The 26,828-nt window shown below is 32.9% G+C and overlaps 1 protein-coding gene across 8 annotated transcripts in view; it reads left to right on the top strand.

The window, feature by feature from the left end:
• Nucleotides 1–26,185, top strand: part of POSTN (periostin) — a 35,771-nt gene extending 9,586 nt beyond the window's left edge. The window contains exons 5-23 of one of the 8 annotated variants that reach the window (XM_054446865.2): nt 1,151–1,315; nt 2,215–2,361; nt 2,859–3,000; nt 4,213–4,425; nt 5,039–5,173; nt 6,621–6,769; nt 8,430–8,566; nt 9,138–9,268; nt 9,775–9,905; nt 10,013–10,115; nt 10,223–10,290; nt 11,344–11,389; nt 14,465–14,545; nt 17,676–17,765; nt 18,462–18,551; nt 19,297–19,374; nt 19,749–19,832; nt 24,247–24,288; nt 25,404–26,185. In XM_054446865.2, the coding sequence (XP_054302840.2) occupies nt 1,151–1,315; nt 2,215–2,361; nt 2,859–3,000; nt 4,213–4,425; nt 5,039–5,173; nt 6,621–6,769; nt 8,430–8,566; nt 9,138–9,268; nt 9,775–9,905; nt 10,013–10,115; nt 10,223–10,290; nt 11,344–11,389; nt 14,465–14,545; nt 17,676–17,765; nt 18,462–18,551; nt 19,297–19,374; nt 19,749–19,832; nt 24,247–24,288; nt 25,404–25,441 (2,070 nt within the window). In that variant the 3' untranslated portion in view covers nt 25,442–26,185. The remainder of the gene's footprint in view (nt 1–1,150; nt 1,316–2,214; nt 2,362–2,858; nt 3,001–4,212; nt 4,426–5,038; nt 5,174–6,620; nt 6,770–8,429; nt 8,567–9,137; nt 9,269–9,774; nt 9,906–10,012; nt 10,116–10,222; nt 10,291–11,343; nt 11,390–14,464; nt 14,546–17,675; nt 17,766–18,461; nt 18,552–19,296; nt 19,375–19,748; nt 19,833–24,246; nt 24,289–25,403) is intronic. The other 7 variants (XM_054446866.2, XM_054446868.2, XM_054446867.2 and 4 more) reach the window with 7 other exon arrangements.
• The last annotated feature ends 643 nt before the right edge of the window (nt 26,186–26,828 follow it).

The raw sequence follows: 26,828 nt of genomic DNA, 5'->3' as shown, positions 1-26,828 counted from the left end.
GCATCTTTAAACAAAAGTTATCTAAAACATATGCAATTTTCTTTCCCCCCATAAATAATTGTTTTTTGTGTTCTTTTCCCCACAATTGGCAGTGCCAGTCTCAATGTTCAGACTTGAAATTTGTAAGCCATCTTTACCTCCCGTTTCTCCAATTCTTAAAAACTGCTGTTAGCCTTATCTCACGTTTCATCTAAAGTGATCCCCCTAATACTCTAATTTCTGCTGTACATTAGCACTCAACCTTCCTGAAGCCTGGTACTAATCATTAAATTCCAATGCCACAAAATCTTCAGTGGTTCCTCATTGCCAGTTTATTTCACTCCTTCTTAGGGCATTAAAGTCATCCACGTTATTGTCCCACATAACCTTCTAAATTTCTTAGTATTATCTGAGAAACATAAAAGTATGTATTAACCAAACTGGACAACTTTTGCTCTCTTGGCATTCACCCTTTGTCAGCACTGGGTTTAAAAGACCACCACACCATTCCTATTCATTTAAATCTCATGGTCTATCTCCAAACTACTTCTGAATAGCTGTTCTTTCTTATCGGAGCCCTGAAAGCATTTTTCCCCTCTGTCCTATATCTTACTCTGTCTACTTTTACCTTCTGCTATATGATAAACGGTTGTGACTTTTTGCTTTACTTATCATTTTATTTCCCATAGCATTGAGTAAAGCATAATATAATACATAGTGTTGGATAGATAAAAAGGTACAGGACGGTTGAATTCTTGAATTTGTTATGGAATAAATGTGAAACCCTTGTTAAAACTTAAGTGTTGCATACAAATATAATGTCATTTTTGTTTTGTTTTGTTTTCCATTTAAAATATTTTAAATATGTGATAATTTCATATCTCCCTTATCATTTTATTATTTACATCAAGATTGTCTCTTCATCAACATATTCACTTTAAAAATTGTGTTCTAAGTACTGTATCACATTCAGGATCCTTAACTAAGTATCTGAACTTACAAAATTCTTTAACCAATTAGAATAATATAATTTTAAGGTATTTATGTCAATTTTGTATGACGATCTGATAATGCAATGAGAAAATAGCAAGAGAGTAGAAATAGGGTGATCGTAAGACTTTTACTAATGTTCCGCAATAAATTGAATTTCTATCATTGCAATTTTTCCTAGGATATCCGTAGAGGTTTGGAGAGCAACGTGAATGTTGAATTACTGAATGCTTTACATAGTCACATGATTAACAAGAGAATGTTGACCAAGGACTTAAAAAATGGCATGATTATTCCTTCAATGTATAACAATTTGGGGCTTTTCATTAACCATTATCCTAATGGGGTAAGTTTTATCAGTAAAAAGTACACTTACGAAAAATACCTTCTTTAATTTTGTCTATACTTTTTATATAATGCTCACCAAAATAATAAAATGTTAGCAAGAATAAGGTAAGTGCTATATTATGACTTTACCCCCAAATCTAGGGCATGTAAATTTCCAATCTGGTTACTAATTTCTACTAAAGAGTGATTGTAAAGTACAAATTACATGAACAGTTCATTGACAGTAGACAGGTATTCTAAAAAAGGAAATTTTAGTAGTTGATGTGTTTGAAATAATTTATCGTAGTAGCAAAAAGAATAATCAAAGAATGAGTGTTCTTTTACTCCCTCTCTAGCTACTGTACTAACTGAAGTACTTGTGTGTTTGGATCAGATTTTGTGGGAAACTGCCAACAGGGTCATAGGACTTTTTCCACAGCCAGCCAAATTCTCAGGGACAAAAGAGGTCAATGATGAAACAATATTTGGGAAGTTCTTGTAATATAACTAATTATATCTATACAATAATTATTTGTTTCTCCCTCTCAAAACTTAGATTTTAGGACTGATTAGACTTCTTTACATAATTCATTGACCCACATTAAAAAGTTTATGACTATTTGCATACAAGAGAGGGAGAAAAGCAATAATTTAAATGAAAAAAACACCTTCGCCTTAGGTTGCTAGATATGTTAAGTATGACTAGACTTGGATTCTCAACTGGTTCCCTTTTCTCTTACAGTTTCTTTTTTAGGTATAACAACATGTAAATCTTCATCCACAGCGTTTACATTTAGAATGCAGTTTCCTGTATGTTACATTTACTAGTATAAATGAAAAACTGGGAATGGGCTTGCAGTCTCGGTGGTCAGTGGGTATCTCTGGTTTCAGCACTTTGATTTTTCCAAATAATTATAGGTTGTCACTGTTAATTGTGCTCGAATCATCCATGGGAACCAGATCGCAACAAATGGTGTTGTCCATGTCATTGACCGTGTGCTTACACAAATTGGTACCTCAATTCAGGACTTCATTGAAGCAGAAGATGACCTTTCATCTTTTAGAGTAAGTCCAAGAGCAGATTGTCTTGAGTCATTGAAATCCCTCCTCTTCTGTCAAAATCTAAAAACAATAAAAATGCTATTAAATCTGGCAAAAATGTAACAAACTTTTTTGAAAGGACTCCTGTTTTCATTTTACGCAGGAGAAACTGTCTCATATGAAATAATAATATTTCTGTGGACATGATAGAGTAAGAATGGTTAGTCTTGTGACTGGCGTGTATTTAGTGCATTTAGAACGTGTTCATCTGTTATTATATATACTGCTGGATATTGCTACAGTCCCACAAACATGGGCAGAATTCCCATTCTTGCAAACACAATTTGAAGAAAGTTGGAAAAGACATGGTTGTGTCAAAAAGTAATATTTTCAAGATCTAACAACAACAAACCTCTATAGTGTAGGAGTCAGCTCCTTCATGTCACCCTAGGCTAAGTGTGTTGTAATCTTCTTTTAGATTTACAATGTGAAAGTCTCTGAAAAGCACATTTGTGTTTCAGGCAGCTGCCATCACATCAGACATATTGGAGGCCCTTGGAAGAGACGGTCACTTCACACTCTTTGCTCCCACCAATGAGGCGTTTGAGAAACTCCCACGAGGTGTCCTAGAAAGGATCATGGGAGACAAAGTGGCTTCCGAAGGTAATTTAAGGTTTTCCTCTCTAAGGAGTCTCCCAGCATTCTGAGAAGGGAATAAAAAAGAGGCTAGTCCTTACCAATAATATTAGTTTTAATAAGCAAAGGCAAGGAAAAATTTCTATTCTGAGATGTACTATAAGTCTTCCAAAAGTCCTTAAAAGAGTAGGCAGAGTATAATTCTTAAATAATAAGAATACTCTTAAGATCACATTCTTTCATACTGCTTTCAAGTAAATAAGTAGTAGATATTCAGAAGGATTAGCAGGTTTTGGAAAGAAATATTAGATCACCAAATTTTAATATCGTAGGCATGTTATGCAATGCCTTTAATTCTGTATTTATGCCAAAAGATGTTGAGTTGTGAGAACTGTATGGTTCTCTTGGGCCTCTAATTACTGATACACAGAAGAATTTGGTGGCTTTCCAAGCTTCCTTTCTGTTGTCAGATAGGTTTTACATTGTGCTTGCATACTTCACTTACTCAGCCTATCCCAAAATACATTTAACCAATTTAAGATGAGAAAATTTTAGGATGCAGGATAGATGTAATGTAGTTGAGGCATAGATCCCTCCAGAGGTCCTTCAATAAATCATCTTTATTTGGTTACTTTCTAGAAGTTGCCTTCCAGAAATAATTTGTCTTATCCTCAGCATCTATTGACCTCATTACACGTTATGTACAAATATTCTGCTATGAGCAGCTATTACAAGATACTGCTCTTGGGTATTTTGGAATTTAACAGGCCTTCCCTTTTTTTCTCTTTTGGTAGAGAGGGATCTTGCTGTGTTTCCCATCATGGTCTTGAACTCCTGGCCTCAAACAATCCTCTCACCTAGGCCTCCCAAAGTGTTGGGATTACAGGTGTGAGCCCTTGTGCTAGTCAAAGGTCTTCTGAAAGGAACAATTCTTGCTTTCAGATCAGGAGTTACTTTATTATGATAGCTGGAACTTAACCTACCACGTTTTCTAATACTGCACCAATAATTTCCTGAAGCTGATCTCCTCTTATTATTCCTATGAAGCTGAGCTGTTTCTATTTTATAGTTGATAGGAAAAAACCTCTAGAACATAAACAGGATTTTAAAGCTGTTAGTGAATCCTTTGGTCCTACTACATTTTAAGGAATACTTAGTTCCACAATGAAACACATCTTTTCAGGGTAAAATGTTATTTCCCTTAATCTGAAAGCTAGCTGTTTTTATTGTGTTCTCCAGCTCTTATGAAGTACCACATCTTAAATACTCTCCAGTGTTCTGAGTCTATTATGGGAGGAGCAGTCTTTGAGACACTGGAAGGAAATACAATTGAGATAGGATGTGACGGTGACAGTATAACAGTAAACGGAATCAAAATGGTGAACAAAAAGGATATTGTGACAAATAATGGTGTGATCCATTTGATTGATCAGGTCCTAATTCCTGATTCTGGTAAGCAACGTTTTTTTGTTTTTGTTTTTGTTTTTTTACTTACTATAATTTACTAATTATGCTGTCTCAAAGAGTAAGTCCATGAAAAATGAATGTGCAGTATAAAGAATGGCATGTAAAGCACTAACACAATAAATAGTGAGCTACTTGAGCACTCCATAGATAGGCAGTGTAGTGATGGGCACTCCATGCATGAATCTTTGGCTTTCTAGGGTTTCTGACATCTAATATTTATAAACGTTTTCACAGTGCCAGAGTTTTTCTTGGAAAGAGAAGGAAAGATCTAACCAAATGGTCAGCTTTGGATAAATGAAAAAGCTATGGAACTCACAGCGTAGAGAGAGAGATGAGAGATGAACAGTAGAGAATTAAAGAAACATGTAGTAGGAAGACAGAAAAATATTTTCCTTCTGAAATTCATTGTGATTATCAACTCCCACCAAAAAATGGAAGTGGAACTCTCTTATTAAGGAGGAGGAGGATGTCCTATCACACTGACATTGCAGTAAATAGCTTACAATATTAGAAAAGAGTCAGGAATTGATTTACTAGTTTCATGATGGAGATAATAGCAATGATGACATTGTTGGGATGGTGATGGTTTATTTTTCAGCCAAACAAGTTATTGAGCTGGCTGGAAAACAGCAAACCACTTTCACGGATCTTGTGGCCCAATTAGGCTTGGCATCTGCTCTGAGGCCAGATGGAGAATACACTTTGCTGGCACCTGTGAATAATGCATTTTCTGGTATGTGCTGGACACTTGTTCCTGCTCTCTGCCTACACACCTTTTTTTCTTTATGATGATTGTTTGCAATAAGAAATAATAAATGTTTTAGGAGGTGTTGATTAGTTTCTGCATTGGCTACACATACAATGTGTTAACACTACATGGTCTCTACTAAAACGTTCTTCATTTCAAAACATTTCATTATAATGGATAATAGCCTACAGTGAGTGAAAGTTTGTAATTAAGACTATTCAGGCCAGGCGTGGTGGCTCACACCTGTAATCCCAGCACTTTGGGAGGCCAAGACAGGCAGATCACTTGAGATCAGGAGTTTGAGACCAGCCTGGCCAGCATGGTGAGAACCCATCTCTACTAAAAATACAAAAATTAGCCAGGTGTGGTGGTGCACTCCTGTAATCCCAGCTACTTGGGAGGCTGAGGCAGGAGAATTGCTTGAACCTAGGAAGCAGATGGCAGCACTGCACTCCAGCCTGGGCGACAGAGTGAGACTCCGTCTCAAAAAAAAAAAAAAAACCAAAACTTAAAAAAAAGCATATTTAGTTTCTCTGTGAATCTAATATTTCCAGCACAATAAGGATGCATTGATAGATCTTTAAAAAAAATAAAACTGATTTCTTTATTTGATACCAACATAATAATATTTAGAAATAAATAGGTGTATTTTGCATCTCAAAATTTGGACAGTAAGGGTGTCAAATTATAAATAAATAAAATGAAGAGACTTATACACTTCCATATCATGATGTAAAATAGTATATATAAATATTTCACCTAGTAGTTGCTATTCACAGACCATGTTCAGATTCATACAGCATTCGACCTTTCTCAGGAAAATGATTTCACAGACATATTTAAATTGTTAGGCAACATTTATTAATTAAAAATAGGTAACACAATTTTTTGTTTTTCCAAATGCTAAATTGTGATATAAAAACTATTAATCAAAAAAATTGAATTCCTAGATATCGTGACTTTCTTCTTCGTAATAATCCTGCCCATGTGTTTTGACAATAACCCATATTTAAGAGGCTGTTTGCTTTGATTCTCTTTTCAGTAATCAAGATTAATTTACAAAGGATTCATCAATAGTTCTTTCATGTGACTAATGGATATCTAATTATCAGACAAAGCCTTGGCCACCATTAAGGTTTAGCATTTGCCAGTGACCACTACAAAACTATGTAGCCCTTACAGAGGTGAAACTCATTGATTGAACTGGTTGGAACTGTATTATTGTCATTTAATACAATAGGTCACAGAGTTTCTACTTGGTGAATCGAATTGTTAGTTTCTAGCATTTGGTTGACTCATGTATTGTATGAGTGCAAAATCCATGATATTAATAATGTCAGGGATTATCTGTTTATATGATTCTCTCTTACCAGGAGAAACTTGAATGTTTTCTAAATAAAATAATGCTCTTTCTTAATGAATTTATTTACAGATGATACTCTCAGCATGGATCAGCGCCTCCTTAAATTAATTCTGCAGAATCACATATTGAAAGTAAAAGTTGGCCTTAATGAGCTTTACAATGGGCAAATACTGGAAACCATTGGAGGCAAACAGCTCAGAGTCTTCGTATATCGTACAGTAAGTGAATCACAACAAAATAAAAAGTCTGTAAAATGACATGTCAAATAATGCTGTTTCAATGAATATTTCACAGAATTTTATGAGTGTGGTTCTAATAGTAAATATTCATAGAAGCATCAGGGAACTGGGTAGCTTGGGTGAAAAGACTGTGAGCAAAGTCCACAACAAGTGCTATGTATTCAAAACTCAGATAGTTTGCATGTGTTTCATTATGAATAACTTTCTATTCTAGAGCATCAATTATTTTAAATTCCAGAAAGTAGTAAATTTTTTAAAATAAACTTTTCCTTTGCAGAGTACTTTACAATTTACAAGGTAATTCTGTTCTCTGCTTACACACCATTTTTCTTTATGATGATTGTTTGCAATAAGAAATAATAAATGTTTTACAAGGTGTTGATTAGTTTCTGCATTGACTACACATACAATGTGTTAGCACTATGTTGTCTCTACTAAAATGTTTTTCATTTCAAAACATTTCATTATAATGAATCAAATATGCAAGGTGATCTTATACTGTAAAATAACCAGTCAGCATCTGAATATCTTTTGAATGGCTTTCAAGATAAACCTTTATTGGCACATAGAGATTTCTGGACTCTAAAAAAGGGTCTTCATGTACTTTTTTTTTTTTTGAGAAACAGAATTTCACTGTCACCCAGGCTGGAGTGCAGTGGCACAATCATAGCTCACTGTAACCTTAAACTCCTTGGCTCCAGGGGACCCTCTCACCTCAGTCTTCTGAGTAGCTAGGACTATAGGTGCAAAACATCACCCTGGTTAATTTTTTAATTTAATTTTTCTTGAGATGGGGTCTCGCTACATTTCCCAGGCTGATCTCAAACTTTCAGCCTCCAGTGAACCTCCTACTTTGGCCTCCCAAAGTGCTGGGATGATAGGCATGAGCCACTGCACCCAGCCCTAACATACATTTTGCTGCAGGAAAATTTATAGAAATATTGCTTATCAAAATTACAGTGCAACTAATGATACGTTCAGTATTTGTCCAGATAACACGTACAGCTACAGCTAAAAGACTTCACAGGAAGTCAGGCATTACCTAGAACTGAATCTGGCACATGTCAACAGCTCCCTGCAGCCACAAAATTCCAAACATTTTTAAGTATGCATTAAATGTGCTGCACTTTAAATTTTGTATATACAAATATATGTGTGTATATATCACATTTGTTCAAAAAGCTATAAATATGTCAATGATTTGACTTACAGTGATGTATAGGGTCTTACAGTCAAGAAAATAAAGTAAATATTTGTGAAGATCACTAAAAGCGCTAAAGTGAGGAAACCTTACAGATAGTGTTGACCAAAAGAGGGTCTAGAGAAATAGTTCAAATCTGAATAGAAATTATAAAAAATGTAGAAGTGGGATTCCATGGAACTTTTGTAATTTATTGACAAAATTACCTGCCTGATCCATAGGGTAGCTTGACTATTAATAAAAAACCTGGCTAGATAAGAAGTGTCTTGTGAGTTTGTGTGAGTCATTGAAAACAGAGGAAAGAAGCTGTTCCTGTGGCCTCAGACACCAGGCAACTTCTCAGGAGGGCCGATCCGGAAACTTAATTATATAGTTACATCTATATGGGAAATTTCAAGCAAGGAAAATGACACCCCATCCCTTTCTTTCCTTTCCTAGGCTGTCTGCATTGAAAATTCATGCATGGAGAAAGGGAGTAAGCAAGGGAGAAATGGTGCTATTCACATATTCCGTGAGATCATCAAGCCAGCAGAGAAATCCCTCCATGAAAAGTTAAAACAAGATAAGCGCTTTAGGTAAGCCTATTAGTGGCACCTCCACAAAGAATGAGAGCTATTGGCATATTTTTGTTTCATAGGCAGTATCCCAAAAGGCATTCAGTCTCCTATGTGGTTGAAAATGGAATTTAGAATAAAATGTTCATACAAGTGTTTTCAAAATTGATGTATGTTTTCACTGCTACTTTCTGGTACACCATTGTAAGATTTCATGTGTGAAAACAAATCTAACAGACTAAACTACTTCTTGACATTTTTCTTTTAATTAATTTTTAGAAATTTATGGTATATATAGCAAAGACTGTCTTGTAGAGTATTACACGATAAAAATGCTTCTTTTTTGTTATGTGTGACCTTGTCAAGTTTTATAGGATGAAATCAGATGAAAAAAATTAAAAATTATATTGTATATTTCAATCATTTTTCATGATAAAACTTTTAACAGGTATTGTATTTGAAACATATGAAAATGTATGAGCAGTTCTCTCATGCTTTCCACAATACATGGATTCTATTCTATTACATGCACTGTAGGTGAACATACCTAAATCTAAATCTGACAAAATACATATACATTCTTCCCACTTAGCACCTTCCTCAGCCTACTCGAAGCCGCAGACTTGAAAGAGCTCCTGACACAACCTGGAGACTGGACGTTATTTGTGCCAACCAATGATGCTTTTAAGGGAATGACTAGTGAAGAAAAAGAAATTCTGATACGTAAGTAGAAGTGAATTCCAGATATTTTCCCTTTCATTTAAGGATCTCACTTCTTTCTCAAGCTTTCCTGTCCAGATGTCTGCCTTAAAAATGCCCCCTCTCTGGTATTCATGGCTAGCTTTAGTTTCCTTTTATTTCGTCCACTTGGGATGTGTGGAGGGTCACTCAGTAATGTTCTTAAACTGCTTACTGTCATGTTGTTGGGCTAGATGTTCACTTATGTGGTTTCTATTAAAGACCATGTAATTAGGGGACAAAGAAGAAAACAGTTATAATTTAGAAAATAAATAGGTTTTTTTCTCCCAGTAAGTTGGGTTCTATTTTGATTAGGCTAATTGAAATAACTGTATGTTTTGACATAGCATTGATATCTACTTGAGAGAATAATGACATTAGGAGAAAGTACAATATGGAAAAAGATAAAGACTAATAAGTGTTTTGTTTCTTAGTCCTTGTCTATCAAAAAGTCATATTTTCAATAAAAATAAACATATATATTCCCCTAGGGGACAAAAATGCTCTTCAAAACATCATTCTTTATCACCTGACACCAGGAGTTTTCATTGGAAAAGGATTTGAACCTGGTGTTACTAACATTTTAAAGACCACACAAGGAAGCAAAATCTTTCTGAAAGAAGTAAGTTGTCTAGAATGAATTTATGATAGTGTTCATCCACCATTAAGTTATCTAAATATTCATCCTTAATGAAATTTCCTCATTGAAACTGCCTCCTATTTTGATAGGTAAATGATACACTTCTGGTGAATGAATTGAAATCAAAAGAATCTGACATCATGACAACAAATGGTGTAATTCATGTTGTAGATAAACTCCTCTATCCAGCAGGTTTGTAATTATTGAACTCATTGATGGGCTAAGTCTTTTTTTAATATGAACCTCGATTTTTATTTTATGCTTTCTTACCAATATTCATTTAATATTTCTCTTCATAGACACACCTGTTGGAAATGATCAACTGCTGGAAATACTTAATAAATTAATCAAATACATCCAAATTAAGGTACTAAAAGTTGCTTGATTTATTTATTTATTTTTTTATTTATTTTTTTTTTTTTTTGAGATGGAGTCTCGCTTTGTCGCCCAGGGTGGAGTGCAGTGGCAGGATCTCAGCTCACTGCAAGCTCCACCTCCCGTGATCACTCCATTCTCCTGCCTCAGCCTTCCGAGTAGCTGGGACTACAGGCGCCCGCCACCATGCCCGGCTAATTTTTTTTGTATTTTTAGGAGAGATGGGGTTTCACTGTGTTCGCCAGGATGGTCTCGATTTCCTGACCTTGTGATCCACCCGCCTCGGCCTCCTAAAGTGCCGGGATCACAGGCGTGAGCCACCGCGCCCGGCCTAAAAGTTACTTGATTTATTTCTAATATGTAGCACACATATGCAGGTTTAACATAACAGGCTAGAAATGTACGCATTAATAAGTAAATATGTAGTGGGCTTGGATTACTTTTTGTTGTTTATGTACCACTGGCCCACCTGTAAAGAAATGACATCATTTCCTCATAGTTTTGTTCAACAAATATCTATTAAAAGCTACTCAGGACCAAGTATTGTATAAAATGTTATGAAAAATATGTATTTAAATTGGACATGTCTTTATTCAAAAAGTTTACAGTCCAATTTAGAAAAATAAAATGGTACATAAATGACTAAAATCTTTGTATCATTCAATACTTTCACTGCAGAATATAAAGGAAAGAACATTCACTTATAAAAAATTGTCACTCATCACAGATTAAAGGGAACGGAATATTTTTCTTTTTTTTCAATGTAGGGTAAAAGCAGGAAACATAAAATTGTGTTTAATAAATACAGTTAACTTTGGATTAATTATTATATAATTTTTAAATCTCTGAGTAATGAATCCAATGATTTTTATGCCCTCTGACCTGATAACATTGAATTGGAAGATGATTTATATGAGGACTTCAATTCTATTAAGTGTAATAATAGCTTCACTATTTTTACTTTAATAAGAATTAAAGTGGTGCCATGGTTTTGTTAACACAACTATCACATTTCATGTTACTAAATATAAACATTTATTTTCAGTTTGTTCGTGGTAGCACCTTCAAAGAAATCCCCGTGACTGTCTATAGTAAGTATATAATAAATATTGGCCACATGGGTGGCAAGGTATGAAAAAAGAAAACAATACATTTCTTTGTATTTACAGAGATTATTGATAATCTGGTACTTAGAATTCCAAACTATGGCCAATCTCATTTCACTTGAAAAAAGGCTTGAGGTCTCAGATAACCTTCAACTCCAATGAACTTCTTCCCCACTCATTGGAAAAACAGAAATGATATGACATGAGAAAGACAGCAAAATATAATATTAGCGTGGCAAAGAGCCAGGAAAAAAAAAGACATATAAAGGAAGAGATGGCAAAAAGACCCTCTAGAAATATCTAAAAATTCAGATGTGTGGACACAGACTTGTTGTTCACGCCACCAAGCCCCGAGCTATCTAAGGGAAGGCTGAGAAGCACGTGTTGAAGAATACCAATGTTTATAAGGTGGCAGTTCAAAAACTCTCCCATCCTAAATTGGACAAAGGAACAAAAAATCTGCCACGTGACAAATTTAAAGTTTCCAAATTCCAGGGTTCTTTGATCTCTGACACTACCAGATTATCAAAATTAAACCTCTACTACTTAAGAATGATAAAGGGTACTTCATTCTCATAAGTGTAGCTTGTAGTATGTCTTTTCCATCATGGCTTTTTCTTTGTTTATCTTTTCTCTCTTTCTTTATTTCACTGTAGCTTTCAAGCAGAAATTCTTTTCATTTTGTTTTGGCTCTGTAATTAAACACTCAACATGTATCAGTAGCTAAAACATTACTTCAATACCCACATTTATTCTGGCTAGAAAATCATTCCATTTTATACCATGAGCATCCAGTTATTTAATTAAGAAAATTTCCCTTAAGATTTATACTATATATGGAAAAGGAGTAAAGCCAATGTAAGGAGCAAAACAAAATGTCTGCTGCTCTTGTTGATTTCAATTATGTAATAATAACATGCAATTCCAGGATCAGGCCAGCTCAGCACTGTATTAAAGATTTAATTGGAATAGATATGATTCATCATGGGAATACAATCTTGTAAAAAATATGTTTTCTGAAAATTAAGCAATCCTTATGTGCTCTATTCATCAGACATGTTATGTCATCTTTCATCAAAGGTATAAATATATACATATGCATGTATATACACATTTCCACTACATTTCTTTAGCTTTCTTTCTTTATCCATGTTAGTTTCACTACTTTCTATATATGTGAATGCAATATCTTGATTACAATGAGCAAAAATATAATTATTTTCTCCTACTAAATTGCATCCTCACTCACAGAGCATAAGCTACATTTTATTAAGACACACAAGTTCAATGGTCCTTCCCTACCTACCCAGAGGCCTTGAAACAACTCTAACATTTACATTCCAGTGTAAGATGTTTCTTTTACTCCTCCTTAGACGGTATGCAGTTATTAAGAAGTATTTTGAAATAGAAGTAAAGATAAATTAAACCAAATTTTCTATTTTTATATTTCGTTGTTGACTTGTTTCTAAAATTCCTCTAATTTTTTGTTGCATATTATCCTCATCCCCAAAATAACATCCATTTTAAAGTGTATAGTTGAGGGGAAGGATGCTGTTTTTGGTATAAGTTGTCAAATATGGAACATTTGACTTGGAGAGGGCTAAAATCAATATTTAATCTTCAGAGTTTCACCTGTCAAGACTATTTAAGTCTGCAGAAAATCAAGATTGAAATGAAAACTACCAACAAACTGAACATCCAAAACGTCAGATTCCTTAACATGATGTAAAAAATGTAAGCTAAAAGGAATTAGTCCATTTTGATAGTAGCAATAGAGAGCCCTGTGTATTCATATTCGACCTTCATGGAAAGGTTCTTCTGTGGCAAGACCACCTGTGGAACCAATACCTGAACACACAGATTTGTTTTATTTTAGAGCTTCACAATTTGAGATCTCAAAATACAAAACCTAATAAAGCTGAAACACAGGGTCTATGAAGGCTAAGAACCCACATTAATTCAAAAAGTTGACACAGCTAAACATCTTACAAGCATGAGGTGAGAACTGCAGAAACCGAAGCTGTGCTAACATCTCACCTCTGCTGTTTTGATGTGATCTGGATGCACAGTTAGCTTCAGTGTGGCCCTTTATCTAATAGAACCATCTTTCAAGGCTTTTCATTAGAAATGACAAAAAGCCAGTTGCTCTGGCTGTGTGGCTTCAGAGGCACATTTCCAGTTAATCAGTACAACCAAAGTCAACCAAATAGTTGACTGGTATTTAATTTATTTTAATTTACTTTTATTATAGATCCAGGGGGGTACACACATAGGTTTGATAGATGGATATATTGAGTAATGCTGGGGTTTGGGCTTCTAGTGAACCTATACCCAAACAGCAAACATAGTACCTAGTTCAAAGACTATTATCTTACTTAGGTAGACGACACACGTTTAAAATATATACCTTTAAATTTAAAAAAAAAAAAAGGATAGTGATAACAAAGCTGAAAATTAAAGACATTTTAGCCTATAACTTAAATACTGATCATATCATGTTTGTTGAATAGAGCCCACGTCTGGCTGGCTGAAATTTATTCTTACTTTTAAGTATTCTGAACTATGTTTCATTTTTTCCTTTCTATGTCACTGTTATCAGATGCATGAAAAACATTTTAAAAGCCTTTTTCTTTCATTTTTTCTTTTAACTGAGAAAGAATCCAGCAATGCAATTTAAGATATTATGAATTGCATGACATTAATCATATTTGTCTTCTGTTGCAATGCAGCCAGTATTTTCAAGAAGTACAAAAGAAGGTAAAGCGCTTTAGTGGTACAATTAAAAATTACAGATTTCTAGATATAATTCCTCACTTCGTGAGTATATATTTCACTAGATCAAATTCAAGTCACTAGACTTCAGAGTTCAACACCTGGACATCAGAAGATATTATATTACGTACCATAAATATTTCCTGTAGCTGACTGCCTGAACATATTACCACGTCCTGTACCTTAGTATCCTACAGAGACAAAAAAGAAAAGGAAAAAAAAAAAAAAAGAATCTTTGTTCAGGTTTTTATGTAAATATCTTTCATGTTCCACTTTCTATACTTTCAGCAACTAAAATTATAACCAAAGTTGTGGAACCAAAAATTAAAGTGATTGAAGGCAGTCTTCAGCCTATTATCAAAACTGAAGGTAAAAATCAATGTTATACATGGTTCCTTTTATTGTAAAAACATCTGTAAAAATACTGATTTCTATGAATGTATCTACATTCTTTTAAAAACTAACATGTTAAATGTTATATAACCAATATTATACCAATGGCATGCTCATGTAATTGCAGAATGCGGAGTGCAAATTATTTAGCAAAGTAGATGATGCATTCCTAATACTTTCAGTACATTTGCTTGTACTTGATTTAATTTGAATCTAATTGGCATTGCATTAACTTAGTAAACAGATACTCACTAAACAAATACATCATGAGTTTTTTTTACTTTAGTCAGACTCCTACAGGCTGTCTACTCTTTATGTTGCTTTGTTTCCAATCTCCCACATGTTCTTTTTTATAACAATACAAGAAGCTCTTCCAAAAAAAAAGTATAGGCATTTTTCATTGTGTAACATAAGATAGCATATAAGCTATGTTTACTGAAAGCTTTTAAAATTACAACCACACATGACATATTTTTTAATTAGACCATCAGAATTATAAAACAAAATGAGTAGTTTATGCAGTGAATTGATTTTTAAAATACTTAATTCCAGTCCTGAACATATTCTTACGTACAGACGTATATATTATATATGAGAGATATATAATACACACACACACACACACACACACACACACACATTCTCTCCTGATGTTTCAGACTTGAACATTAAATAAGAACTTACTTTTCTCTCTACTCCTACTACGTATGTTAGCCAACTTCAACATCTTTGACGTTACTTTCATTTCTTGTATTTTAATTATGTCCAAGGATCACAATTTAATTTTTTTTAAAATTTCCATGTATAAGCATCTTAATGTAGCACCTTACCCAGAGAAAAGAACTAGTTATCTTCTTTCTGCTATAAGAAAGCTAGAAACAGTCTTCCAAAAAGAGAAAAGATTATATCTTTGATGGAATCTTTGGGAAACTCTAATTGTAATTATGTTTGGTTTTGCTGTTTCTTTTGATGGTTTGAGAAGGTAACTTCTTGAATACTTTTATCTATATTTTTTAAAGTAAGCCATTAATTTAAATTTATACATTGAAAATACATAGGTAAAAACTTATTTCCTAGCTAATTAGTTATCTATATTAGTATTTATTCTTGAGACTTAAAATTGAGTTATTCTTTGAAATCTATCCTTGTTTTTTTCTTGAAAAAAATACTATAATTATAATTATTTAATTGACTTTCTATAGTGATGAAGAGAATTCGGTATTTTAAGAAGAAATTAAATCAGAAATTTTTGTTGAAAAAATGTTCCTTGATCATTGTAATAAAACATGACACAATGATCTTTGATAATACAATTGATTTTAAAATCAAATCTTGTCCTGTTTTTAAAAATCAGATTCCCTAAAATTTTGCACTATAATTGTGCACAGCTTCTTTACCTGAAATTATTTACATGTGCCAATGTTCTTATTTTCAAAGATTCTTCTCCTTTGAAGCTTCTTTATTCAACTTATTTATCTCCTCAATCTTTGTCAGTAGGATTCTATCCTACTAATCTTTATTCAGTTAAGCTCATACTGGAGTGTCATCTCTACCTGGCTTCTTTTTATAAAGGGAACATGGATGAAAAATGGAGTTGTGTCACCTATTCATTAATAACTTGAGTTCAGAAATTACGCTCCTGTGTAGCATAATGAAGGAAATAAATATTTATCTTAGTAGTAATTTACAATGGTCCAGCTTCCAAGATCGCTACTGGCATTTCCTTCTTACTGTTTGAACAATTACAGATTTATTGATGACTTTTAAATTCTTACTAAATAAATTGAACTCCAGGACACAATTTTAAGGTGTCTCTTATAAAAGATACATAACAGCATTTTGGAATTAAGAATAAATCAGCTAAAATTCAATTCAACAAATAGTTATTGAGCAGCTATTGTGCTGGGTACTTTCTGAGGTGTTGGCAGTAAATAGGAAAACAATTTTGAGAAAATCTCTTCTTTCATAGAGCTTAACTATAAACGATGTTTCCAAAATTTCAGTTTGGCTTTTCTAAAGAAATATTGATTTAGATATTTTATTAACGCATTGTTGGTTCTTAAATTCCTTAGGCATCCTTTCTTTTGAAGTTACCGCACCTTAAAAACCTGGCTTTATGTTTTGTGCTCAATATCCCTTGGCCTTATATATCAAATGTTATGGCATGAAATACTTATGGTTTCAAAAAACTTTACTTTTATTTTCATTATTTTGGATTTTTCTAGGCTGGTTTAGTTTTGGTAATCATGTACATTGACAATTTCTGAACAAGCAAAAAAAATGCTCTCAAAGATAAGCAAGCAACAGTTGCATTCCACTATTGAAAGCTATTACAGTATGAGTTAAATGTACTGAACTTATTTTTCTTACTCCTCTGTGAAACAGTCTTAATTCACTAATGTAGTAAGCAGCTTTCTAACCTTCAAAATGATTTTCTGTGGTAGCAAAATCATTTTGCAAGTCAAATGCAACACTAGTTTAACTTTTGCATTTGAAGGACTGTTTATCTATTAATTGGTTAATTTTGTATCATTCCCATACAGAAGGTAAGTACTCAAATTCTTTTCCTCATAAAACCTGACATTCAGCATCTTAAAGGTAGGTATACATTTGGTACTTTCTTATGTTCACTCCTATACCCACTAGATCAAAAATATAAGGTACTGAGTGATTTTAAAACTTAAATGAAAAATTTTAATAAGGAAAAAGTAATAGACAATATCAGTATGATAAAGTGGGATCTACACCAGTTATCAGAGAAACACAAATGTGTACATACTGCGTGATCTGCAAAGTGTAGCCACATATAATATTTTGCGTAATCATACTTTATAACTACGAATAAACAGATGGATTTATCCATCTGTTTAAAAGCTAAAGGAGATGAAAGTAATTTTAGTAGTACAAAAACAGACTAAATCATTTGTTCTCATAACTCTTGTCTAATTTGAAGACAATGGGAAATATTTAAAAGTGACTTCATAGAGCCTGAAACCACTTTGACATTTGAGTTGAGTAACACTAAATGTTGAAATAAATGTCCTATTCCGGTAAATTTAAAGGACTGTTTTAACATGATAATTTGTCTCCTAAAATAATGTCCCAGGACCCACACTAGCAAAAGTCGAAATTGAAGGTGAACCTGAATTTAGACTGATTAAAGAAGGTGAAACAATAACTGAAGTGATCCATGGAGGTGCGTTCTGTATGTTACCTGGGGCCGACTACCTTCGCTGTGATTATTTTGAAATAGTGTTGGTTTAGAAATATTGAACATCCGATATTTTCTCTTTGTTCTTATTTTATAAAAATTGTGGGAATTATTTTCTCAGCTATGAGTTCTATTAGCTGGTCAGAAATAAAACATAGTTAGCTTTTAATGGATCTAGTTGAAATTAATTTATCTATTAAGTCACCAGGCCCAACAAAATGTCATGATTTTTGCATATACAAGTGAGGATTGTGGAATAAAATTGTAACACTAATGTCAGTATAAAAGGAAATATTAGAAACAGTAGGAAAAAATGACTATTGTATAAGTGTCTGTCTAATAAGCCACTCCACTACTAGGATTTATGATAGGGCTCCCATTCCAATGATATAGAACTCCCGCATTCTCACTAAGTATTTATTCCACATCCAGAAAACAAGTATGACATGGAGAGTTAGCATGTCAAATGGCCCTCTCTCTCAACCAAGATTCAGGACATAGCTATTACCTTTTAGATCCCTATTGATATGATTTTTTGGGACATGTTCTAAAAATGTTTATGATTGAATCTTAAATGGTAATATTTGTAGAAATATAGTTAATCATTACAATGTCTAGCTTATGGATGTATAGTCAAAATATAAGAGTAAATCAAATGCATTTGTATTCCCCTGCTTTTAGAGCCAATTATTAAAAAATACACCAAAATCATTGATGGAGTGCCTGTGGAAATAACTGAAAAAGAGACACGAGAAGAACGAATCATTACAGGTAGCCATTAATTCCATACATGGATCTATGCCTAGATTATAAAAATCAAATTATAGTTAATCCCCAAATATAAGAATCATTAAAGAAACAAGTCATTTTCATAGTGATTACTAAAGTTACTTCATATTTTGGCAGATATAATATTATTCTAAATATGTAATCTATGTTTTACTCTGAATTGAAAATTTGCAGACAAATCTAAAAGCATTTGTTTTTATTACATGTACGCATACATACGTGTAATATGATATACCATTGATATGATATACCATTTTCACTTTACTGTGTGTTAATGAGTTCGAGGACCCTAGAAGAAAAGCCATTTCCTCATTTGAGTTTCCATTAATCTTAAGGTCTATACATCTACATGCCAAAATAGAAGCAAGTAAATACAAAGCAATTGATCAATAATTTTAGTAAACCTCATATCAGACTTCCAAACTAGCGTCCAGTTGGCCTAAAATTAGCCTAAAATTCTTAATCCAGCTATTCTTTAAGTATTTGTTTAAACAATTAGTGAGCAAGTATGGCTTGTGCCACCTATTTATGGAAATAAAGTTTTATTGGAACACAGTCTTTCCCATCCATTTATATAATACCTAAGGCTGCTTTCACACTGAAGTATCAGAGTTCAACAGTTGCAACACAGACTACATGGCCCACAAGTGTAAAATACTTACTCTCTGTCACTTCACAGAAGTTTGCCTACTTCTGTTTTAGACCTATTTCATTGTCCTTCTCACAGGTCCTGAAATAAAATACACTAGGATTTCTACTGGAGGCGGAGAAACAGAAGAAACTCTGAAGAAATTGTTCCAAGAAGGTCAGCATTTCTAGGAAAATAAGAATGTGACTTTACCTAAGCTATCCGTATACAAGTCTAAAATAATCTGTGAGGCATTCTACATGTTTTATACTCTATCTCATTCTATTGTTCATTTCCATACCAGCAAGAAAAAAGCACAAGAATAAGGAATTAAGCATAAATGGCAGTCATATTTGTTTTTTAATACAGTATTTTGTTCAACAACTTTATAAGAATGTTAGTATGTCAGATAACAGCACTAAAAGTTGTGAAAGAATCGAGTGTTGGACTGGAATTCATTATTGGGCAGATGCCATTATTTATGACATTAAGTCCGCTGTCTTTATTTTGTTATATAAACCAATTTCTGCTATAAACATGTATCCTCTCAGAGGTCACCAAGGTCACCAAATTCATTGAAGGTGGTGATGGTCATTTATTTGAAGATGAAGAAATTAAAAGACTGCTTCAGGGAGGTTAGTAAAAGGACAACAACTAACCCCCTTAACAGGTTCTAGTGACTGAGTTCAACTTTTTAAAGACTGAGCAAGCAGATTTTTTTCTTTTAATTAGGTTAAAAAAAAAAGACAACATCCACTGTTGTCTTAATAGATGGATTGGTTCAATGGTAGTTAATAGTTATGAAGAAATGATTACTAGTTTAAACAGTCTTTAAAAAGTTCTATGGTATAAAGTTTGGGGAGCAATGAATATTTTTTTTGCTTTGATTCAGATAATTTTAAGGACCTTTTAAGTATGTGAAAGGGAAATAATTGTTAAATTGCTAGTTGTTAAGCAAGTCCAAATTTGATATACTTTTTATATTTAAAAAATTATATTCACTGCCCCCATAAGAGCAATCAAGGCATGTCTTTAAATTCTATGCGTACATATAGCCAAAAATAGTGCATTTAGTAACATTCTTTTCCAAAACTATATTCTTGGGAATGAATATCTGTTTCTTCTAACAGTTTGAGTGATAATCTATACCTGCAGATATAAGTTATTTTGCATATAAAATTAATCTTAATCTTTTATGGAATGTTCTCTGTCTGTGGCATTAAATGAACCTTAAGAACAAAAAAGAAAGAATTCAAAATCTTACACGAAACCTACATAGTAATTATTCAAAGATGTTGTGTTTATATAGATACATAATTTGTATCATTGACATTTGAATAAATAAATTTCTACTTCATTTTTTAACAAGGAAAGTATTAAGCTGAAAAATTATTTTTGTGAAACATGTATTTAAATTCTTTAGAAAAACCAAATAGGCACTTTGAAATATACTATTAATTGAGAAACATAACTGAAGTTTGATGTTTATCCAAAACACAGTCCAGATGGCTTTTCAGCTTATACTTTTAAAAATTGTATCACTATGTCCAAGAAAATGTAAATTATCTTGGGACTTTCTATATTTTTAGCAATTATTATTTCTATATTCTGTAGTTTAATAAACGTAAAATCTCTTAAATAGTATTTAGAAACTTGTCAGTGATAGTTTAAAAATTTTTAATTCAACCAATGATTGAATTTTCCTTCAATAGAAATATATATGTCTGAAAAATACAAGTTTCCTCCCAGAATTCTAAGAATACATAGCACAACAGAGCCATAACGGAACCAAAGATTCCTGTAGGATCTAACAAAGAATTTCCTATCTACCCCTAAATGCTCAACTGTCTGCTAGGAAAAAAAATCTAAGGATTTGAGGGAAGAGACAAACACATTATGAAGATCAAATTGAATTCTTTTTTTTTCTTTTAGTCCTTGCCATAGTAAGCAGCTTTGTAGAATGGTAATGCTTTTTAGGGAATCAATAAATTAGTAGCTGCATCCGTTTATATTGCTTTAATTCATTTAGGCTTAAATTTCAGGTAAGTATATTTTCTTCCCCTTTGATAAGCCCCTGTTATTGAGGCCACTATGAAAAATCCAGTTAAATATTAAAGAATTGCTTCAGCCAAGAAAATATATAACTGCTACAAGTTAAGTATATGACATTCAATTTTTAGTTAATGAACTCCTTTCTTAGCTCTTGTCTCTGATCATCCCAGAAGTTTATTCCTTTAGTTCCCAGTGTGTGATCTCCTCTACATATCTGTAAGGCATCAGTTTTCACAATGCCATGTCAACTATTGTAGCATTGTGAAAAAACAAAAAAAAAAAAGTTTTTATCAAATCATTTCTCCAAGGTTTTGCTTTTTGTAGGAAAGACACTATATGCGGTAGAATTACTAGTACCAGCATTAATTGGACCTGCTTGTTCTCTTTTTTCCAGCTATCTAAAACCATCAGGTCATTACTGAGTCACAAGTATCCCCTTGTCTAGATCCTAAAAGGCATTGATAAAAGAAGCTAGTAAAGATTACACTATGTAAGACTTTTTTTTCCCAAGGTCTGGCCAATTAATACATATCTGAACCACGCTCTTCAACTCAATAAGTTCTACCTAAAACTGAATTTTCTATCTAAACAGTTCATATTGTATACATTGTGGTACATGTAGTACATTTTTGTACTTTTGATAATTTGAGTATATTTCTCAATCATTTAAGTCATGACTATTAACATGGCTAACTGGTACTTTGAGTACTGATGTTGTGATTTGTCACGGATATACTTCCGAGACCTTAACTGAAAAAATTTCTTATTAAATGCATAAAATTTTTGTGCTTACCTTAGAACTATGCATTCTGAAACGACTCAAGCAATTAAAGGAGGATAACAGACTATGTCAAAAGGAATAACAACAAAGTCATTTTTGAAGGTTTTCGCAAATCTGCCAATATAAGAGGTTAAGATTTGCAACCTCTATAGAGAATAGTAGATTGAGTTGTAGGTCTGCATTCAATCTGAGCCCCAACTCAATCCCAAATTAGTTGACCCTTTTCTTGCTTGTTTCCTTCAACTGAAAGTGAGGATAGTAATGATACCTACAGTCTAAACGAGTTAACATATGACAAGCTCTTAGAACAATGTTCAGCACAAAGTAAGCTGTCATCAAATGTTACTGTCAATCATCAATTGACATTAACATGGCCAATTAAGTAATGTTTCACACACAACTTTAAATTTCCATAGTCATAGCCATGGAAACATACAAAAAGCAAACATGTAAATGAAATGTCAAAATAATTGAACTGAGTACATTGCATGCTTTAGGAAATAAGATGTAGGGTGGTTCCTTGTGCCAACATATTCAAGTAATTGGCTTATCTTCCCATGTTTTGCTGCTCTAAATGTGATCTAATATAACTCTCATTCATGTTGACATAGCAGAGAGCTGCTAGGAGTAAACCTGTTTTCTACACATTAATCAAGCGTTCTTTCAAAGTATTTGTTTGACACATTGAACGTTTTTTATTCTGGAATATTATCATAGCAAAACCTCATTAATTGGATGCTATCAAAATTATGAAAGGAAATCTGAGTGAGCACATTTGTTTTGAAAAGAAATTGGTAAATACTTCTATGATGCAGTTTTAAGTTATACAATTAACTGCTATTTGGAATTTAATAAGTTCACTATAAGCAATGTGTCTGCGCACCAATTAAAGGTTGGATCTGTCTCTTCTTGACAATTTTTTAGAAGCCATTATTTTGTTACCAAATAAACCTGAAGTTAAGAAATATTTATACTTACATGTATTTATATCTAATGGAGAATATTTCATAATTCAGACTTCGCTGTTTTACACAGACTTCTCCCCATTATCCAACATAGTGAGAGTTTTCTATAGTTCTATATTTTACTCTAGTATTAATGTGGTTTTATAAATGATTATATGCCTTATATTCTGGGGGGAAAGACATGTGAAAATGTGCTAAGTAGACAGAAACAGAATATATAAGTTTTTTTGAATGTTATTTCTCTTTTAAAAAATTTGCTTGGTGTCATATAGCCAAAACCATTCACGGTGACAGTTTCATTGCTTACTTTTTATATGATTTCAGTGAATTAAAAACATGTATATGATAGAAAAAATTGGACTTCATGCTGAGTATAGATGATACATATAAAAGAAGTCAAAATTTGGAGAAAAAATTTAAAAAGATAAGTAGAAAAATGAAGTAACTGTAGAAACCATATTTACTCTTTGATCTCAAATGCCCAAAAACTGAGTGAAAATGTGAATTTAGGCCTACCGGGTAGTCTTGTCAATAAACTAAAAGAAAAACAGGAGAATTGAGAAATATGTTACAACTATAACAACACAAAACAGCAGTTTTGAAACACTTGCAGTTCTTAAATATGAAAGCTTTTATTAGTTAATTTTTTAAAAGGATCTCATAGGATTGACACTGAATCAGGTTGGGGGGTGGAATAAGGGTGATGGCATATTCCTCCTGAATTACTTATTATAACATTTCTAGAATCATTAGGTCAATGCTACTTTGTTGTCCTCATGTACAAAAAAGGAATCACAAATTGATCTTAGTGGTAATTTTACGGAGGCATACATTGCACATAGGTATGACTGCAAAAATGGGTGGCTAACTCTGGGAAGATACTTGTGTTAAACTTTATATGACATTTAATAGCTCTTCATCATAAGGCAATGTTTTTTACAAAAAGTTGAAAAAATCATGTAAGTCATTTACTCTGCAAAAATGGCACATTATGTGGGGCTCCAAAATCCATAATGAAACGATGTGTTTTGCAACTAAGAAACATTCATTATGATATATGGAAAACACTGTCTACTTGTCCTTTGTCAAAAAATGTGAAACTCTGAGGATCATAAAATTTACTACTAAAAATAATCTTCATGTCTAAGTGATACTTATTTAAGACTTTACACTGTTCTGCTTAACCATAGTCTCCTGTCTGATTTTAGCGATAATTGCAAAGTATTTCTAACTACAACAATTTAATTTTAGACACACCTGTGAGGAAGTTGCAAGCCAACAAAAGAGTTCAAGGTAAGTGTATTGGCTATAGTAATGTATGTATATGGCTTCTTTTGTTATATGAAGAGAAATCAAACAATAGGAAAGTATTTTAAAGTATTTTATTGAAACTTGTTATCGATCAGAGAGAAAAGCTAGCCAGTTTCGATGAAAAGCATTTTGATAACAATCAGAAAATAAATTTCTCATTTTCTATACTATCAGAATCTAATAACAAATATTAAGGGAAAGGTCAACATACTCATGTAAACTCGTAGGCATATTGAACCCTTGAGATAGACTCAAGTGTATATTCTCCATACATATATATATATATGTAATGTTTTGTACATACAAGTTAAGTATACATATAATTTTGTGTATATAAGAGTTAAGTCCAAAAGAAATTGTTGAATATCTGAGATAAACAAATGTAGATTGCAGGTGGACCTGAATTCTTAAAAATGGTATTATGTGAGACAATGCTACAGTTTGAGACATAAGTAAATAAGAAATGTATATATGCAAAAAACATTAATATAGCTATTTACAAAATGTTCATTTAAATGTGTAAATTATATATATATCACATGTGCATTACAATTTATTTCATAATTACACTATGTGGATTTGCTAATTCCTCCACTTAAGTTATCTTACATTCCGATACACTGAGAGAGCAAGAATTTCCCTTGTGGAACCTAGACTAAATTGCAAGCTTGGAATTGCAAGTTTGGAATTTCTGGGTTAATTACATACTAGTAGTCAAAAGAAGATGCAAGGCTTATCAATGCACTATAAGAACATCTTACTTTAAACCAATCCAATATACAGACCTTTGAAAGTAAAAGATCAACTGCATTGATTTTTTTAACTAAAGAATGTGTCAGTAAATCTATGTAAATATCCAAATTCACACAAATTTTCTAAAGAGTTAAAATTTTTAAATTTCAAATTATTGTTTTTATATACTTTTGATCAAAACATAATATTTGCTTCACCATAAGTTGAGGATATTAAGAAAACATAATCTAAGGTTTATTACAAAAAATAATGGCCTCTGATAGATATACAGAGAATAATATATTCTTAAATTTTAAAATTTCCTAACATTTACAGTCTACACATTCTCTTTTCTTTCTGATTAGGATCTAGAAGACGATTAAGGGAAGGTCGTTCTCAGTGAAAATCCAAAAACCAGACAAAAATGTTTATACAACCTAAGTCAATAACCTGACCTTAGAAAATTGTGAGAGCCAAGCTGACTTCAGGAACTGAAACATCAGCACAAAGAGCAATCATCAAATAATTCTGAACACAAATTTAATATTTTTTTTTCTGAATGAAAAACATGAGGGAAATTGTGGAGTTAGCCTCCTGTGGTAAAGGAATTGAAGAAAATATAACACCTTACACGCTTTTTCATCTTGACATTAAAAGTTCTGGCTAACTTTGGAATCCATTAGAGAAAAATCCTTGTCACAGATTCATTACAATTCAAATCGAAGAGTTGTGAACTGTTATCCCACTGAAAAGACTGAGACTTGTATGTATGTTATGAATACATAAAATGCATGCAAGCCGTTATCTCTCCATGGGAAGCTAAGTTATAAAAATAGGTGCTTGGTGTACAAAACTTTTTACATCAAAAGGCTTTGCACATTTCTATATGAGTGGGTTTACTGGTAAATTATGTTATTTTTTACAACTAATTTTGTACTCTCAGAATGTTTGTTATATGCTTCTTGCAATGCATATTTTTTAATCCAAACATTTCAATAAAACCATTTTTCAGGTATAAAGAGAATTACTTCAAATTGAGTAATTCAGAAAAACTCAAGATTTAAGTTAAAAAGTGGTTTGGACTTGGGAACAGGACTTTATACCTCTTTTACTGTAACAAGTACTCATTAAAGGAAATTGAATGAAATTAGTGTTTCTTGAGTTTTTCTCTTTTTAACTTTTAAGCTCAGGGGTGTGCAGGCATGTGCAGGACATGCAGGTTTGTTATATAGGTGAATATGTGTCATGGGGGTTTTTGTACAGATTAAGTTATATAAAGAATCATTAGACAGCCGGGTGCAGTGGCTCACGCCTGTAATCCCAGCACTTTGGGAGGCTGAGGCGGGTGGATCATGAGGTCAGGAGATCAAGACCATCCTGGCTAATATGGTGAAATCCTGTCTCTACTAAAAATACAAAAAATTAGCTGGGCATGGTAGCGGTCACCTGTAGTCCCAGCTACGCAGGAGGCTGAGGCAGGAGAATGGTGTGAACCTGGGAGGCAGAGCTTGCAGTGAGCCAAGATCGCACCACTGCACTCCAGCCTGGGCAACAGAGCCAGACACTGTCTCAAAAAAAAAAAAAAAAAAAAAGAATCATTAGATAATGAAGCAATCATTAAACATCAGCTGAATACTTAATATAACCCTAGGACTGTGCTAAGCTGTGAGGATTCAAAGGATGAATCAGGCACATTTGCTGTCCTCCAAAGGTAAGGAGACATGTAACCAATTAACCTCAATACACCATGGGCTATAATAGTATCATAAATGGCACTACACAAGCATGGA

This window comes from Pongo pygmaeus, chromosome 14, assembly GCF_028885625.2.
Source record: "Pongo pygmaeus isolate AG05252 chromosome 14, NHGRI_mPonPyg2-v2.0_pri, whole genome shotgun sequence".
NCBI lineage: Eukaryota > Metazoa > Chordata > Mammalia > Primates > Hominidae > Pongo > Pongo pygmaeus.
This window is presented reverse-complemented; position numbering and strand designations above follow the sequence as displayed.